The sequence below is a fragment of the Helianthus annuus genome, chromosome 4, assembly GCF_002127325.2.
Source record: "Helianthus annuus cultivar XRQ/B chromosome 4, HanXRQr2.0-SUNRISE, whole genome shotgun sequence".
NCBI lineage: Eukaryota > Viridiplantae > Streptophyta > Magnoliopsida > Asterales > Asteraceae > Helianthus > Helianthus annuus.
Window position 1 is genome coordinate 183,573,077 of NC_035436.2, and position 16,591 is coordinate 183,589,667.

The 16,591-nt window shown below is 36.2% G+C and overlaps 1 protein-coding gene and 1 long non-coding RNA gene across 3 annotated transcripts; one reads left to right on the forward strand and one right to left on the reverse strand.

Moving 5' to 3' along the window:
- Positions 1–600: 600 nt before the first annotated feature.
- LOC110937288 (zeaxanthin epoxidase, chloroplastic) lies at positions 601–7,176 on the forward strand. Its single transcript, XM_022179683.2, has 10 exons — positions 601–1,099; positions 3,628–3,790; positions 3,905–3,979; positions 4,244–4,344; positions 4,427–4,542; positions 4,664–4,875; positions 6,301–6,392; positions 6,503–6,617; positions 6,699–6,778; positions 6,901–7,176. Exons 1-10 carry the CDS (start codon positions 639–641, stop codon positions 6,947–6,949), a joined length of 1,464 nt encoding a protein of 487 aa, XP_022035375.2. The 5' UTR covers positions 601–638; the 3' UTR covers positions 6,950–7,176.
- Positions 7,177–7,696: 520 nt separating this feature from the next.
- On the reverse strand, positions 7,697–10,609 carry LOC110935071. Of its 2 annotated transcripts, none has more exons than XR_004890637.1 (3): positions 10,472–10,609; positions 9,565–9,656; positions 7,697–9,212 (listed from the first exon to the last, which is right to left on the reverse strand). It is a non-coding gene; the product is annotated as an uncharacterized LOC110935071 (long non-coding RNA). The 2 variants fall into 2 exon arrangements; XR_002588842.2 differs by having other exon boundaries at positions 7,697–8,111; positions 9,122–9,656.
- Between the last annotated feature and the right edge of the window lie 5,982 nt (positions 10,610–16,591).

Genomic DNA, 16,591 nt, shown 5'->3' on the forward strand with positions numbered 1-16,591 from the left:
TATGCCTTTATTTTATATCTTTCTAAGTCTATAAGTAACCTACAACCAATTACGTGTGAAACCAAACCAAGTCTGCTTTTGTGATTTTATCTTTACGTATGCCTTAATGATACTTGAGCAAATTGATATAAAGATATAAAACACTAACAAAAATAGACAGTTTCATATTATTCAAACACAGAAAACAGTTGATCACTTCACTTGTCTTCTTCTAACCGCACTTCCTTTAGGGTGGGCGGGGTGTAATTCGGTGACCCATGCGGGGAGGTCACTTGCCGATTAGGGGGGGCTGCCAACATAGCGGTGAGTTAGAGAGAGGGAGTGAAATGGGTGAGGAGCTGTCGAAGAGAGGGGGAGGAGAGAGGGAGGAGAGAGGGAGAGGGGACCAATCAAAAGTTTCTTTTTTTTTTTAAAAAAAAAAAAAACAATTCACCTAAGAGGGGAGTGCCGCCATCAATTTAGGGTGTTAGGGGAGTTTAAGAGGGGAGTTGACGTGGCACACGAGGATTGGTTGGGCGTAAGAGAGGGGACTCACCTATTAGGTGAGCACCCCTTACACCCTTATAAAGTACATACATTATGATCAATCTATGCTCAGTTGTCCCACTTCTCTCTCTCTCTCTCACTCTTATTGCTCAATGGCATATTCTCAGTGTCTTTTCTGGACTTGTTACCACCATCTTAACCAACACGTATATCCCACTATAAACAGAAGCTTTAAAGCCAAGAAAACCTCCATAATATGCGCAAATTATATTAGCAGAAAAAGGTGTATTCTAAAGGCGAAAAGAAGCAACAATACAGAAGCAAACAATGAGAAGAAGGAAAGAAGGGTTCGGATACTGATAGCCGGAGGTGGGGTTGGTGGTCTGGTGCTAGCTCTAGCGGCCAAACAAAGTGGGTTCGAGGTGATGGTGTTTGAAAAAGATTTGAGTGCCGTGAGAGGTGAAGGAAGACACCGGGGACCGATTCAGCTTCTGAGCAGTGCGTTGGGTATTTTGGTTGGTATTGATAAAGGTGTGGCTGATCAAATCATGGAGGCTGGTTGTGTCACTGGGAATAGGGTTAATGGTCTTGCTGATGGCCTTTCTGGTGACTGGTATATCTTTTCACTTTCCTTTTCTTTGTTTATGATTATTGTTATCATATTATGGTCTTTGACTCTTTGTAGCTTAAGAATTATTTTGATCCCGTTATAGTTTATGTTTAATTTTTCGTATGAAATAATTTAATAGCTTTTCTTTATTGCTGGTGATAAAAGTTTAGAGACAATAGGAAAGAAACTTATGAACCCAAATAAAAGTGGTCAAGGCTTTTTAACAAATTTTTGGTGACACTAAAGTAAACATAGAGTGGACATCCTTATCAAAAAATAAAATGCATAACTAACATGTTAATAGATGAAAAACCTAATTCATTCATAAGAGCATCGCAATGCACCGACGGCGCTCCATGGACAGCCATGTCGCCGTCATGGACTTGGACCGGATCCATCCTCTCTTCTCTCCTCTTACATTTTGTTCCTTTCTTTTTTTACGGACCGTTCGTGAAGAAAGACTGCCACCTTAGAAACCTTTGAAGTCTGTCGCCCTCCCCCTTCATCTTAGCGTCACCTCGCGTCGATGGAGATGAAAAAACCTCTTGTAAATTTTGTCTTGTTGATGCTTTAAAAAACAAACTAAATGAAATATGTGCACACTAATGCTGTTTAATAATGCTCATCAACTAGGCAAAGGAAAATACAAAGCAAAACGATGTGTCAGTTAGAATTAAAAATTTACTAAAACAACTTTTATCTATTCAAAAACAAATATTTTAAAGCTAGTGTGAGTTTCAGTTAGAATTAAAATTAAAAATTAAAAATCTATATATAATAAAATGAAAACTGAATGAACAGTAGAATTAGAATTAGAACATTGAGTGATTTATTATTAAATTAAAATTAGAATGGAATGAATAGTAATTAAATTAAAATTAGAATAGAATGAATAGTAACATCATTAAGAGATGAGCAAATATTATCGGGTTTAGGTACTGGTCTCAAATTTACCAAACCGGTGTATTTTCGGTACCGGTTCTGCACAGGTATTCACCAGTTTTTACCTTCAAATACCGGTGTCGTACCAGTACCGACCGGTACCAAACCGTACCATACTAGGTATATTCGGTACCGGTACCCACTTTTGAGGATTTCGGTAACGGTATTTTCGGTACCTGTTGGTACCGAGCTCATCAAATCATATAGCAACACAGCAATGCAAGTAATTGCACCGCTTAGATTACTTTTCATACACACATCGAATGAAGTTGTATATACACAACAACTTATTTTGCTTTCTTTTTGGTCTTTTTCTGTAATGAATGAATTGTAGCATGTAAAATTAACTTGGATATTTAGAATATTGATGAGCAAATCGTATCAAATCCTGTAAACGAACCGGTATCGTATCGGTACCAAATTTACTATACCAAATCATTTTCGGTACCAATTTGGTACCCACCTTTTGGCGTTTTCAGAATCGTTACTTTCGGTTCGACACCGGTCTAGCACCATACCTGTATTTATTGATTTTTACCTTCAAATACCATACCGTATTGTACCGAGCATTTTCGGTGCCGGTACCTAATTTCGATGATTTTCCTGATCGGTACTTTCGCTGCCGCTACCGGTACCGAGCTCATCCATATTTTAACGTGTTAGTACCGTAATAACTGAACTGAAAACAACCGAATTTCCAACGTGTAGGACGTGTGGGTCCTATTATTATATATTAGGTTATTTAAAATCGTTTTTTATGACGGGGTGACTATACTTACCACGTCATTTTATTTATGTTTTGATATTCGGTATATGTTTGCTGTTGCTGACACACCTTTTGTAGTCATTGGGTCCCGCCGCAACGCGCGGTCGGAAAATAACTAGTTTACTAAAACAACTTTTATTTATTCAAAAACAAATATTTTAAAGCTAGTGTGAGTTTAATTGGATTATTTTAATCCGAACCAATTAGATGAATTTGATTAGATTTTGGTGTAAAACGTAAGGATTCGAAACATCGAAAGTATCTTGATATCCGAATCATAGTTCAATTTTTTTAATCTCTATAGATGTGTGTTTTTAATCTCTCTCTATAGATGTGTGTTACTAATAGGTTGATAATGGAATATGTTGTCCAAAGTTTAAATTCACAAGCTAATAACAACTTTAAACTATATGATTTTAGGTAGTAATTTGCTTTACGTAAAATTTGTAAATACTATATATGTGTATTTGAAAGTTTTAAGGTTGTCAAGAGAAAATTGTCAAAAACAAAATGAGCTAAATATTTAATTGAGTTATAAAGTTGTCAAGAGAAAATTGTCAAAAACAAACTGAGCTAAATGTTTAATTGAGTTATAAAGTAATATTAATGTGAGATGAGATGGCATGTACATCACATATTTAGTCAAGTTGTTATAATAGATGGTTTTGAACTTTTTATAGTTATTACCCCTCCCTTAATTTATTCAACTATTTTAAACTGATGTAGGTTGAAATAGTCCACACCATTCTATGTATCTTTATATCATTTCTTAAAACAAATAAGCAGCACCAAAATATTGACTAATGACAATTTCACCCCTCAGGCTTGCCAAATATGATCTCATGGCCCCTGCATCTAAGGCAAAACTTCCTGTCACTATAGTAATATCCAGAATGACATTACAAGAAATCCTACTGAATGCTGTTGGAAGTCACATTGTGTTCAACAAATCCAAAGTTGTTGGTTTCTCCCAAGACCCCCATAAGGTCATTAATCTCCCTTTTTATCATATAAACTCCGGATTTTATGTTTCATTAAATGACTCAAGTACACCAAGGTGTATGATCTTACTTCATATATATGATGACCCATCCATGTAGGTTGTGGTAACACTTGATGATGGGCGGAAATTTGAAGGTGATATTTTAGTTGGAGCTGATGGAATTTGGTCGGAGGTATCGCATGTTAAAAAATCCTGGATCTGTCATTCGTATCAACATTGGTTTCTTGCAAGCAGCCATAAAAAAGTTCACATCTCAAAAACAAAATTTACCAAGAAAGCATAATCATCTGGAGTTATAAAATTTCACTTAATAAATTCATATATCCTTGGAAGTTGGAACATCTCTAGCCTTTTTATTACCCAACTGTATGCACCACACGTGTAGGTTCATGAGCGGTTAACGTACTCCCATTTTGTTTGTTTCATATACATATAGGTGCGTAAAAAGTTATTTGGATCACAAGAAGCAAGTTATTCAGGGTATACTTGTTATAGTGGACTAGCAGAACACGTGCCCTCATACATAAATACAATCGGGTACTTTGCGTTTATACACTTATTAATATGCATATTTAACTTAGTTCGAATAAACTTTGAATTTTTCATGTCTTCCTTTCAGTTATCGAGTGTTTTTGGGACAGAATCAGTACTTTGTTGCTTCTGATGTAGGCAATGGGAAAATGCAATGGTATGCCTTCCATAAGGAAGCCCTGAGAAGCATTGATACTCCAGAAGGTGATAGATGGATCTATGTTTTTTTTTTCTTAAATGGTGAACAAATTGATATATGATCAATCTATGGCTTATTGGTAATTGAATGTGCCCGAAAATTTAGCTCTCTTTCTAGACCGTGCAGACAAAAAGGAAAGACTTATGGAACTGTTCGGGTGCTGGTGTAACGATGTCACCACATTGATAGCGGCAACAAGAGAAGATATGATTTTTCGCAGGGATATCTACGATAGGGACATGATATACTCATGGGGGAAAGGACGTGTCACTCTTTTAGGAGATGCTGCTCATCCGATGCAGCCCAACCTTGGGCAAGGAGGTTGCTTGGCAATTGAGGTAATTACTAGGCCTGTGAATGAACACGTACATGATATGATTTGTTTATTTAACTTTAACCGAACAAGCAAACAGGTCATGAATGTTTATTAATTAAATTAAATTACGAGTGTGGTCATGTCCATGGGCGGACCTTACTTCTTATCACCAATGTCACGTGAGACCGCTAAAAAATAGTTTACAACCAGAAATCGAAAGGCACTTTGTGATATTTTCAGAGGATGACACCTACAAGAAAAGTTGGCTACACTTACTTTTACTTGTTTATGTTACTGACAGGTTGTGTGTTCGAATATGCACTATTGCATATACCTTAGATATTTTCTTTATCGGTCTAATCTTCCTTATCATTATAATAGAATCATTATATATAGATTTTATATGATTAAATGTTCAATTATTAAAAGTACATAGATGTTTTGTTATTTTTAAAATGTAATATAATTTAATGATTACTTATACTTGCTATTATGATAAAATACATGAACTGAATCAGGTAAAAAAAATAAATAAATAAAACCTTAATATATGATGAAATGTTATTAATTAAAAATTTCAAACGTTTAGATAATTACAAAAAAAAATATTTCTCGGACATACGAAGACAGAAACATTGCGACACCGACACATTTGGGTCCACCATTATTAATGTTCTTTTGTTACTATTCAAACTACTACTGTATAAATGAATGAACACAAATGAACAACATACATGTGTTCTTGTTCGTTAGTAAACCAATCAAGGCTTTGGTTCTAAAACTTGATTGTGTTGATGCAGGGCCGTCCTCGAAAACTCTTAAAAAAATTAGGCTCTGAGCGACATAAAAAATTGGGCCTAAAATTGTGGTTGAGAAGAAATAAATTAAAAAAAAATGAGATCTTGGTATTGGAACTAGGTCTTGAACTTGAAACCTATACATTATCTTGAGATGGTTTTCCACTCAACTATCAACATTTTTATATATAATAAATGAATGCATATGTTAAATATATAATTTAATATATATACAAAAGTTTATAAAAACCGTTCGGACCCTTTGAAAAATTGGGCATCTGGTGACGGCCCAAGTTGGCCGGCCTGGGTTGATAACTTATTAATGCATGATGCTACATGATGGGCCAATTAGTATTGTTTTCAACTGCTGATTAATAAATTTAAATGAAAATGTAAACTAACTCATAAAGAAACGTAAATGAACAAATACATATAAAGAAACATAAACAAACAAACCAAACATGTGTTGTTAACTAATTGAATGAATAAAGTACAGGCCGAGAGGTAATTTTTTTGTGTATGCAATATTCAACAAAGAAAGTACATGTGAATCGTCTTGCCCAGCTAAACACATGTTTCATCAACCGGGACAAAAGTCACTCATATGCACTTCAAATTTGTCTGAAATTTATATTTCACTGCATTTGCAGGATTGTCGCCAACTGATTCTTGAACTGCAAAGTATGAAGAAGCGCGGGTTTGATGCAATCACATTATATGAAATCTCTTCAGCGCTTAAGAGGTTTTCTGCATCATGCAGCCATATATGATAATCATTAATTCAATATGTCAGGGCATGTGTTGTGATTGTTGATCAGATGTAATCCTGATGGCTGCACTTTTAATGAACAGATATGAGCAGGCAAGAATGTTAAGGACAAAGATTGTGCATGTAGTGACCCGTGTGGCATCGAAATCGCTTAGTGGTTACAAGCCTTTTATATACCTATGGACACTTCGGCTGCCTGTTGGTTTTCCATAGTTTATCTTTTCTTTAACTTCAATTTTTTTGTTTATTTTGTTATCTCTAATTACAATAATGTTACAGCACATTCCCTTCAAAGTTTTTGGATTTTTTTTGAGAATAGTGATGCCATATTTTATGACCTGGCTGCTCACAGGACGCTGGTTAGTAAACATCTCTCTGTATATTTTATGTTAGGAAGAAGTAGTTTATTTTATGGAAAATCATTAGAACAGGCAAGTGACCAAGCAAAACATACATTTGACTTTTACATTTGTATATATAGGCATTCACTTCAGAGTGTGGACTATGAAAGTGCCAGATTATCGGAGTGAAGTGTGGGCTATAAAGGTGCCAAAATATTAGAGTTTGGGCTATGGAGGTACCGGCTTATCGAAGTATGGGCTATGAAGGTGTTGGATGGGCTAAGAAGGTGTCGTCTAAGCTTATTTGTCATACTCTGATTAGTTGTTTTGGATTGCCTATTTAAACAAATGTAAAAATAAATGCCTATCTTGCTAATATGTTTGGTAACATGCATATTCTCATGATTTTCCCTTTGTTATGCGTTTTTATTACTATAGAAAAAATGGTGTAATTGTTTTTGTAGGCTTTGATTTTAAGATTGAATACTCGAAGACAATAGATTACTAGAAATTGCTCATTGGATATACTTGTTAGTTTTTTATTCGTAAAGACCATCGTATTTTAAATTACATGTTTTTAAATTCTAAGGACGATGTTCTTTTCATTATTGAATCGTATTTTGATTATGTGATGGGCCTTACCTGACCCGATATTTTTTTATGTTCAGTCATATGAAATCGGAGCATCTAAAAAAGCAAGCCCAGTGGAAAAAAAATCTTGGATGCGCCATTGCTTACGAGGGTTTGTGGATCCAGATGATTCCTCTTCTCTTTTTAGCTTTTCTTCGTTAGACAATGTTTAACAATATGTTTTTTGAAACTGAGTTTGCCTTTCAAGAACTTCCCAGAATACTTGCAACGAGCCCTCTCGGTGTTGTCCTGCATAAGACATAAGTCATAGTGGGACTAATTCTCGGGGTTTCTTTTGGTTTCGAGTACCAAAACAACTTCTTCATTATTTGCCATCGTAGTGAGAGGTTTGAGCGGTTTTGCGGTTATAGAGAGGGTTTGAGAGTTAAAGAAGTGGTGTAATCAAACCTAAGCCTTCAACAACTATTTATACTAAATATAAGAAGGTTAGAATGATAAATAACCGGTTCCTGTAACACCCTTACTTCCATTAGCTATTATTATATTAGTTTCGGATAAAAACGTGTAAATATCCTTTACACATACAATGAAAAAAATACGAGTTTAATAAAAACTTTTACGGAATTAAAATTATACAACATAACACGTGTAAATTCGTCATTTAAAATAACGACGATACATAATGCGGAAGCTTGTATATTGATCATTTTCGGTTCTTCGTTGAGCTTGATCGTCCTCCGGCACTTCAACTCACACCTACCTTTCATAAACATGAAATGATTTTAGTTAAATTATGTTCATAACATATTAAAACATATCCGTAGACAAATCGAACAACCAAAATCAGTTTTGCCAGCTTTCAAGGCCCTCGCGGGGCGCGACATCCATCGCGTTGCGCGACAACGACTAAGCTTTTCTAACGCGTGACGCGACACCATCTTTTTGACAGCAAGTTAGCTAGCTGGTGCTGCAATTGCCCAGCTCCATTCTTTACAAATTTTCAAACCTAAAATTGCCATATCTCTCATTCTAGAAGTCCGTTTCGTGAAATTCTTTTTCCTACACGTCCGTAATTTAATTACGGACCCGTTTGTCATCTTTTTTTGCATCAAAATCAGATTTATAAGCTTAAGGCTTATAAATCCCCTTTTATGATTATTCGACCCGTTTGGTTATAACATCACACTATAACTTATATGATAAAAACATGTCTTGTCCTTTCTACCCATCCCGTACTAGTCAAACATTAGCGTTTTCACTCCCATTACGAGGTTCGCGTACGCATTTACATTCACCGATTTATATGTATCTTTCTAATCACTTAATTCACATTTAACTTATTAATTTATTTTGACCCGTTTAGTAGACCTTTAAGCATTTAAGCATCAAACTCGCTATTTTCCTTTCTTACCTCGCATTTCCATACTAGTTACTACTAGTTAACTGCTTGTCTTCCACCACAACTATTTTTGTGGTGGATTTAACGTAAGGAACCCAAAATCCCAATTCTACCCTTCAACTAGTCATTTTACGCAAATGACCCATTTTTAGGCATTCGATCCACGAATGTTTTTGCCTATAACTTTTATATGTATCTAAGGATTTCATAATCAATAAACAAGATCCTAAACAACCTCTAAGGGTCGTTTACCCGGTTCACCCATCAAGGGCTTTTTTTTTGGTAAACTTTTAGTCTCTCATTTTCTAAAAAGGACTTACTAATTATTTGGCTAAAAACTCATTCTTAACTGTAAACCTATTTATACGTACCTGGCTCGGGTCAATATATTGACCCATTTAATACCTTGCTTCAATAATTTGCTAATTTATAGCAACGCAAATTTCCATAAGCCGTTTTACCCTGTGAACATTAGACTCGACAAGAACTTGTTAGTCGTTATGTGTCAAATGGTATTAACATTACCATTTGACCCGTTTGGTCTAAACGGCCAAACATTTTGCACTTATATTCGAATGTTATTTATTTACCACTTCGTTAAAAACAAAAAAACAAAAAATCATTTTGTAAATATGTCATCTCGTGACCAATTACCATTTCACCCGTTTTACCATTAAACATGGTTTATCATTATTTTATATGTTCCGACCCGTTTCATTTCGCGTCGGAACCATAATTTGGATATAGCTTTTGTCGTATTTATAACTTATGAATAAATACATAACTTACAAAAGAGGGCGTAAGCTTTACTTACCTTGAATTCCGATTATGCTTTTCCTTGCGTATTAGTTCCGTTTGACCCGCTTCTACCCAAGCTTCCATCTAGCTTTTCGAGCGTCAATCTACCTTTTATCATTCACAAGGTGATTAGATTAGTCATTATTATCAAGACTATCTCACCTTACGGACTTTATATCAAAACCACCAATTGATTTCATTATTGGTTAGTTTAAAAGTCAAACGACCTATAACATGAGCAATTACACAATTAAGTTCAACGATTCATTTAAGCAATTTGTCAAATATCCGATAGGCATTATTCTTACACTACCGTTTTAACTAGTTTTCTCATCAAATTCATTATACTTCATATTTCTTTAACTGGTTCAAACGATTATCGTGACTAGTTTCTTTATTCATTTTCGTAACAACCAAAGGTTCCATTTTATAAGCGAGACCCGTTTCATCATACTATTTAGCATTCATCCGAATACCGATTATAATCAAGTTTTATACACAACCGAGTAGACCGCGATTTCATTCAGGCATTTTAACAAACACCTAGCGGGCATAATTTTTTTTGCATATTTACAATCAAGTTCATAATTTGTCATTTAGCCAAGATTAACATCAATTAAGCATGTTCATGTAAATTTTTCATATCATATTCTGAAATCACTTCCAATAACTCAAATTACACTAGAATAACCATCCTAATCCTAGTGTTTATCATGTTTCTACAAAACCCACTAATCACCTACATTGGTGATTATGGAATTTACAAGTATTGAGCATAATTTCATCAATCTAATGACTAGGGTTTATTCCTAGGCACTATTTCACTTCAAATTCATCCCTACAACAATCATGCAACATCAATTTCGAATTTCTTATGTTCATCCAGAAATTTAGATGAAACTTTTTCTATGAAATTTACATACCTTATGACCTTTTTTTCAGAGGAGATCACTAATCCGTGCTTGAAAATCGATTTGGAACTGATTAGAGCCTTCAATTTGATCAATTTGTCAAGAACTAGGGTTTGGTGGGGAATCCTTGTTCGCCCCTGTGTTTTGATCGACCAGACACACACTTAAGTGTGTGTTTGGTGTTTAATTTTTTTTTAATAATATCATTTTGAAATTGTCCAACTTTGGTCCCTCAATTATCCATGGTTTATAAAAGGCTTACTAGTCCATGCTTCTTTATTGTTTTTAACCAATAATTAACTAGGTTTATTACCCCTAGTTAACTTAGTGAGTCCCGGGAATTCTAACCCGTTTATTTTAAGTTCCGTTAACTCTGGCCTTTTATCCATTTTATTTTGTCTTCTCAAGTCGGTTGCTCTCTTTTTATTTATTATTAGGCTTATTTATTTAAATCATAATAATTTCTGGGTAAACCTGCTAACGGTATTTTACCCGTTCTTTAGTATTAACGGGGTTTAATTACCAAACCCATTTTCGGGGTGTTACAAGTCTACCCCCTTAAAGAGGTTTCGTTCCCGAAACCTTATTTACGTAGTTCTTTTAATTTCTAGACTAAACGAACTTAGTTTCGTTTTTATGATACTCATTCTTTCAGTGTCCTTTTTTTGTGTAAGTCCTCACTGACCTAGGCTTTCACCTCTTATTTCTTATCCTTTGCACCTTTTTAACCGAGTCGTCACTTGATCACTTAGTCTCATCAGTTTGTTAACATGTTTATCCCGCGCTTGTCTTATATTAACAAGCGCTTTGTATTTGTCAGGACACTTTCTTAACTTTGGTTAGTTTTACCGGCTAGACTAATTAGTCGCCGTCACTTCATACCCCGTCATCCGGGTATACTATTTTGCCATCTCCGGCCTTATGTGTGTTCAAGATTTTTCTAAATCCCCCCATACTACTTATGTTTGTTAAAACGCTGCTTTTGACTTAAAACTAAATTCTTAGTTTACATTTTCTCTGTCTTACGTCTTTTTCTCTCATGTCTAGGAATTTTCGTCTAAGTTTTATTCTTGACCGTTATTATTTTACATGGAGAACTGTAACTAGTTTTCCACACCTTACCCAAATAACCCGTAGGTTCTTTCACTTAGTCCCGTAGACTATCTCTTTAGATTTCCACCTTTTTAGGGTGAGACCCTAAAATTCCTTTCTCTTTGTGACCCAAAGGTCTTTTTGGTCCCGTAGACCTTAACACTACCCTTAATCCGTAGGTTATGATGATCCTGTAGATCATAGCTTATTCGAGTTTTATCCAGATGTATATATGTTTATATATGTATATGGCATCAAAGCACCCCTTTTTATGTTTAGAATCATTTACTTTTGCTTTTTGGATTTCATTTAACCTTGACCGTAGTCTAAGGCTACATTTGTTTTCTTTCGAATTATCTTTCCAACTTTATGACTTCTAACGTCCTTTACACGTCGGTTTGTCCTACGCTTACCGTTACCCGGTTCTTACCTATACTTCTTTACGATACGTTACCCGGGTTCTTTATTATTTCGCGCTTTCATTATTCGGTTTGCGCTTACTTGCACTGCCAAGCTTTTATACTTCATTTATCTCGTTTGACTTATTCGTGTGAGATTTCATTACTCATGAACGTCAAACTTCATTCTTCATTCGACCCGTTCAACTTTAAAATAGTTGAACGTAGTTATCAAAATTTATGTTTGCAAATTCTCATCGTCTTTTAGTCATGACTCTTAATCCGAGTCCTTTGACTTTCTATTTCGCGTTCCCAACTCTTGGTTTATGCATACTTTCAAAATCCAACCCATCTATCGGGTATCTTTACCGAAGTTATCATCAAATAACCATTCTTATATGGTTTAGACGTCACTTTAATTTATTTGGTCGTCTTAGCGAAATCCATCGTTTTTATTCAGTCGAGTCCTTTATTCTTTATTCTACCCCTTTGACTTGTCTGTGTGAATTTCATCACTTATGACAGTCAAACTTTATCCCCTGTGTCTTAACATTCACATTAGTTGGTTCGTATTTTTATTTACTTTAATCTTTGTCCCTTCTCTCGGGCTCCTTATTCTAACGTAATGCGCTTCCGTCATCCGACTTGCATCTACGTTTGTTATCAAACATCTTGCTTATTTGATTCATTTGGGTACTTTTTTTTAGTTTGTCCCATTCACCCCGTCCTTTACTACATCGGATGTAAATATGTCCATCATAAAAGTTCATGGTACCACGTGTTGTAAGTCCCGAAAATCCAGATCAAACAACGATATCAAACAATCACCAAGGATGGGTGGAATCCAAACTTGATGATCTTCAAGAAATCAAGAACAAGAATATGAAGATTTGAATATTCAAATGCTTAAACTTGCATACAATATCAATTGTCTAATATAAGTTTTTAAAACAAATGAACCAACCAACCTTAACCCCTAATTTCCATTAACTATTTACAGGGAGGGTTTCCCCCTAAACCCTAGGCCCATAATTACCCCAAAGCCCACTCTAATACCCCCACTTCTAGAACTTGATCCATTAAGCAATTAATCTACTAATCCATAAACCTATAGGGCCTAACAATCTCCCCCTAGGTTTACTGGATTAGTTGCTGAATCCGTTAGGAGGACCACCAGGCAACGGAGCTGGATCAGCAAACAACCGATTCTTGATTACGATCTTGAACTTCTTTTCCAGCTTAACTTTCAACACAATCACTTTTCGCTGCAACTTCGCTACATCAACAGCCGTATCATCATCACTATCTCTTTCTTCAATAAATTTCAATTTGTTGGCTGCAAAGCGCATGGCTGCTTTATCATGCTTAGAGAAATCGGCACCACTGGAACTTCCTACATTGAACCTGATGCTGCTTGAGCTTTCTGGTTGCAAGTGAGTTGTTTCAGGCAGATCGAGATTGAAATCAAATTTTAAATCAAAATCAAGATCTTGCGCGCTTGTTTCTTGAGTAGCAGCAATGACTTGTGGATCGGTGGGCATAGTAGGCTAAGGTTCTGAGCTTGGGCTAGTAGAATGATTATTAGGAGCTGTTTCGGTTCTTCGTTTCTTGTTGTATGCTTGTTCAGCATCATCTTTCGAATCATCTTCAGTTTCAGGAATAGATACGGAAGGAGGGTTTCCGACAATATCCTTCAAGAATTCAATCAGGGCTTGTAGGATTTCTTCAGTCATTAACGTTGATTTCAAACAGGTTCGTCAGCTTTCTCAGAGACAATCACTTCCACATTACTGATGTCGTTTGATTCTTCTTCATTCAACTCTAACACTTCAGCTTCTATCTCAGCTTTAGCAGCAGCACTCATGAGTTGCTCGTCATGTTCTTTGGCAACTGTGGCATTCAAGGGCTTTGGTTTGAAAAGTATAGGAACCTGCAAACCTTGTAATTCGCATAAGTGGTCTGGGAAGACAATGAGAGGATCTGAAATGCTTAGAAAGAGAAAAGGGCCGAAATGTGACTCGAAAGAGAAATGGTTGACAATTTATAGTGTTTCGGATTGGGCCTGAGATCAAATGGCCAAGCCCCAAGTCGGAACAATGGTCCGAATTACATTCGAGAGCAATGGGCCAGATCTGATTCGTTTTATCCGAAATACTGGGCCCCAGTCCGAAGCACTGGGCCAGACTATCACTTTAATGTTTTACATTTTCAGGACAGAAAACATCTTTCTCAAAATCAACGATCCAACCAACCGAGCAACCTTTTTTAGCAAAGAGATAATCAAAACAAAACAAATTAATAATAGAAAACTAATGGAGGAGTAATATAGGGAGAACCTGCCATGGGATCAAAATCGTTCTCGAACTGATTAAGGGACACTTTTCAGCTCTTCGTTTACTTAGGCTGGTCCACGCAATTGTTGGTATGTTTGTCCTCTTAAATCCACCGCTCAAACTTCAACTTTTTGCTTTGTGATACGCTTTTAGGTAGTTTTATACTGTGACATCTGTGTGTCCCATTCCAAGGCATACCCCCGCGATCAAGGTAAGCACAACGGTTCATCGTAGCAGGTGAGTATACTGAGGTCATCCTTTTATTATATTTTTTATTTTTCAACGCCAGACTTCCTGGTGAACAGGTCAGTACTTTCGTACAGCAGAGAGACCAAGGAAGATCTGACGAGGGCGAGACAGATACCTTAAACGGTACGAATTTGGCTATGATAGCTCACGGAATTCTCTTATTTTGTGAGATTTCTTCCGTTTTCAGGTTTTGGCCCTTTTGTGGCTCTTTTAGCAAGATATCCTGACTGTGTCCAGGTCTGCATATAATCTGGATGCAACAGAGGGACAACCCTGATATCCCGGATGAATCATCAGCATAAAGAACCGAAACCTCATATGTTGGCTATCTATCAACGCAGGATTTAAGACCATGAAATCATACACCGTTGGTCTGTTACCCACGAGATGTCCAGTCCAGTATGTTTGTATCACTTTTGCTTCTTTTGCTTTTCGAGCGGCAGACCTATCAACACATCGCAGTGGAGCTTAACCTGTTTAACATTGAAACCTTACGTGTGTTAATCAAGTTCTTTAACACGAAAGCTCATTTCATTTCCCTACAGCTAATTCTCCCCCTCAAACAATGCGTATAATGCATATGTACATATATGGTTTTTTTTTTTTTTGCTTTTCTCCCCCTCAAACTATGCATATGTACATATGTGTCCCTCTCCCCCCCTAAATTTGTGCATCATACCTTATGCGCAAATTTACTTATCTATTTACAATAGAATATAAAACCCTTTTTTTTGGTCGCTCAGTCGGTTAAAACGCATCATTTTTAAAAGATCCACAAGCACATTGAATCTCGAGATGCTGACAGGTTTTTGTAAAAAGATCCGCTGAATTAGTATTAGTGTGGATCTGTTTAAGTTTAAACAATGCTCTGTCATAGCAATCTCGAATAAAGTGCACCTTGATATCAATGTGCTTGGTTTTAGAGTAAAAGACAGGTTTTTTTGATAATCTGGATAACGGCGTCATTATCAAAATAACTAGCAGAGTTTAGATAAGTCAAACCAAAATCCTTGAGCTGGTGTTGTATCCAAAGAACCTGAGAGCAGCACGCAGCAGATGCTGCAACGCACTTTGCTTTCGCTGCAAATGTGAGCTGTTGCTTCTTGCAATGCCATGAGAAGAGATTGTCTCCCAAGAATTGGCATCCAGTCGATCTACACTTCATATCCTTGTCTATCTTTGAATCTGTTACATCGAATTTGACAAAAACGTCATGAGCATATTTACTTTGATGAATCAAGATCCCTTGACTGTTTTGACGAACTTGCAAGCCCAGAAACATTGTTACTTCTCCCAACGAGCTCATTTCGAACTTCTTTCTCATCATCCAAAAATATGAATGGCCTCCAAACGTGCCACCGGTGTGTATACCTCATCATGATCCAGACCTTCAACTTGTTTGAAACCTTGAACTGCCAATCGTGCCTTGTCCCTCATTGTGGAACCTGAGAAAAATCCGCAGTAACCTTGATTTTCTCACTTCATTCCTTTGTGCTACTTGTCAAATTTCGGGACGAAATTTTTTTTCAAGTTGGGGATGATGTGACAACCCGAACTTTCAAGGTTAATGACGTGTACTTTTGTGATCTTAACTCCGTTAAGTCTGGACGTTTGTTAACTTGGTTAATTAGCATGGCGTTTGTTTGAGCCGCACACGTATTAGGCTACGTAATACTAATTTGCAAATTCACAACATGACGGCCCAAATGAATTAACCCAGCCCAGCTACCTTTCCTTGTGTTTTGTTAATCGGCCCAAAGCAATAATGACACAACCTTTATTTAATCGGCCCAGTTGTGAGTAAGCCCATTTGTTTAATTGTTATCACTATTTAGGTTTTTTTTAATCTTTTTGTACGTGAACATTCTGATTATTATCCAAATCCTACTTCTCCTCTCTTGGATCTCGAAGGCAGTAGATACCCCCCCCCTCGTGAAGGATTCATTATATCTTAACTCTTTTGGTTAGTATGATCTCTTCATGTATTAGACCAAATCTTTTTGTATCGCATGCTTAATTGTTCTGATTTGTGACCTTGATTTCCGATTATGTTGTAGGTT

Coding starts and splice junctions, on each gene's coding strand:
- LOC110937288 (XM_022179683.2), top strand. CDS start 639: ATGGCATATTCTCAGTGTCTTTTCTGGACTTGTTACCACCATCTTAAC. Junction 3,791..3,904: donor TCTCCCAAGACCCCCATAAG/GTCATTAATCTC, acceptor CCATCCATGTAG/GTTGTGGTAACACTTGATGA. Junction 6,779..6,900: donor TGGCTGCTCACAGGACGCTG/GTTAGTAAACAT, acceptor TTGTATATATAG/GCATTCACTTCAGAGTGTGG.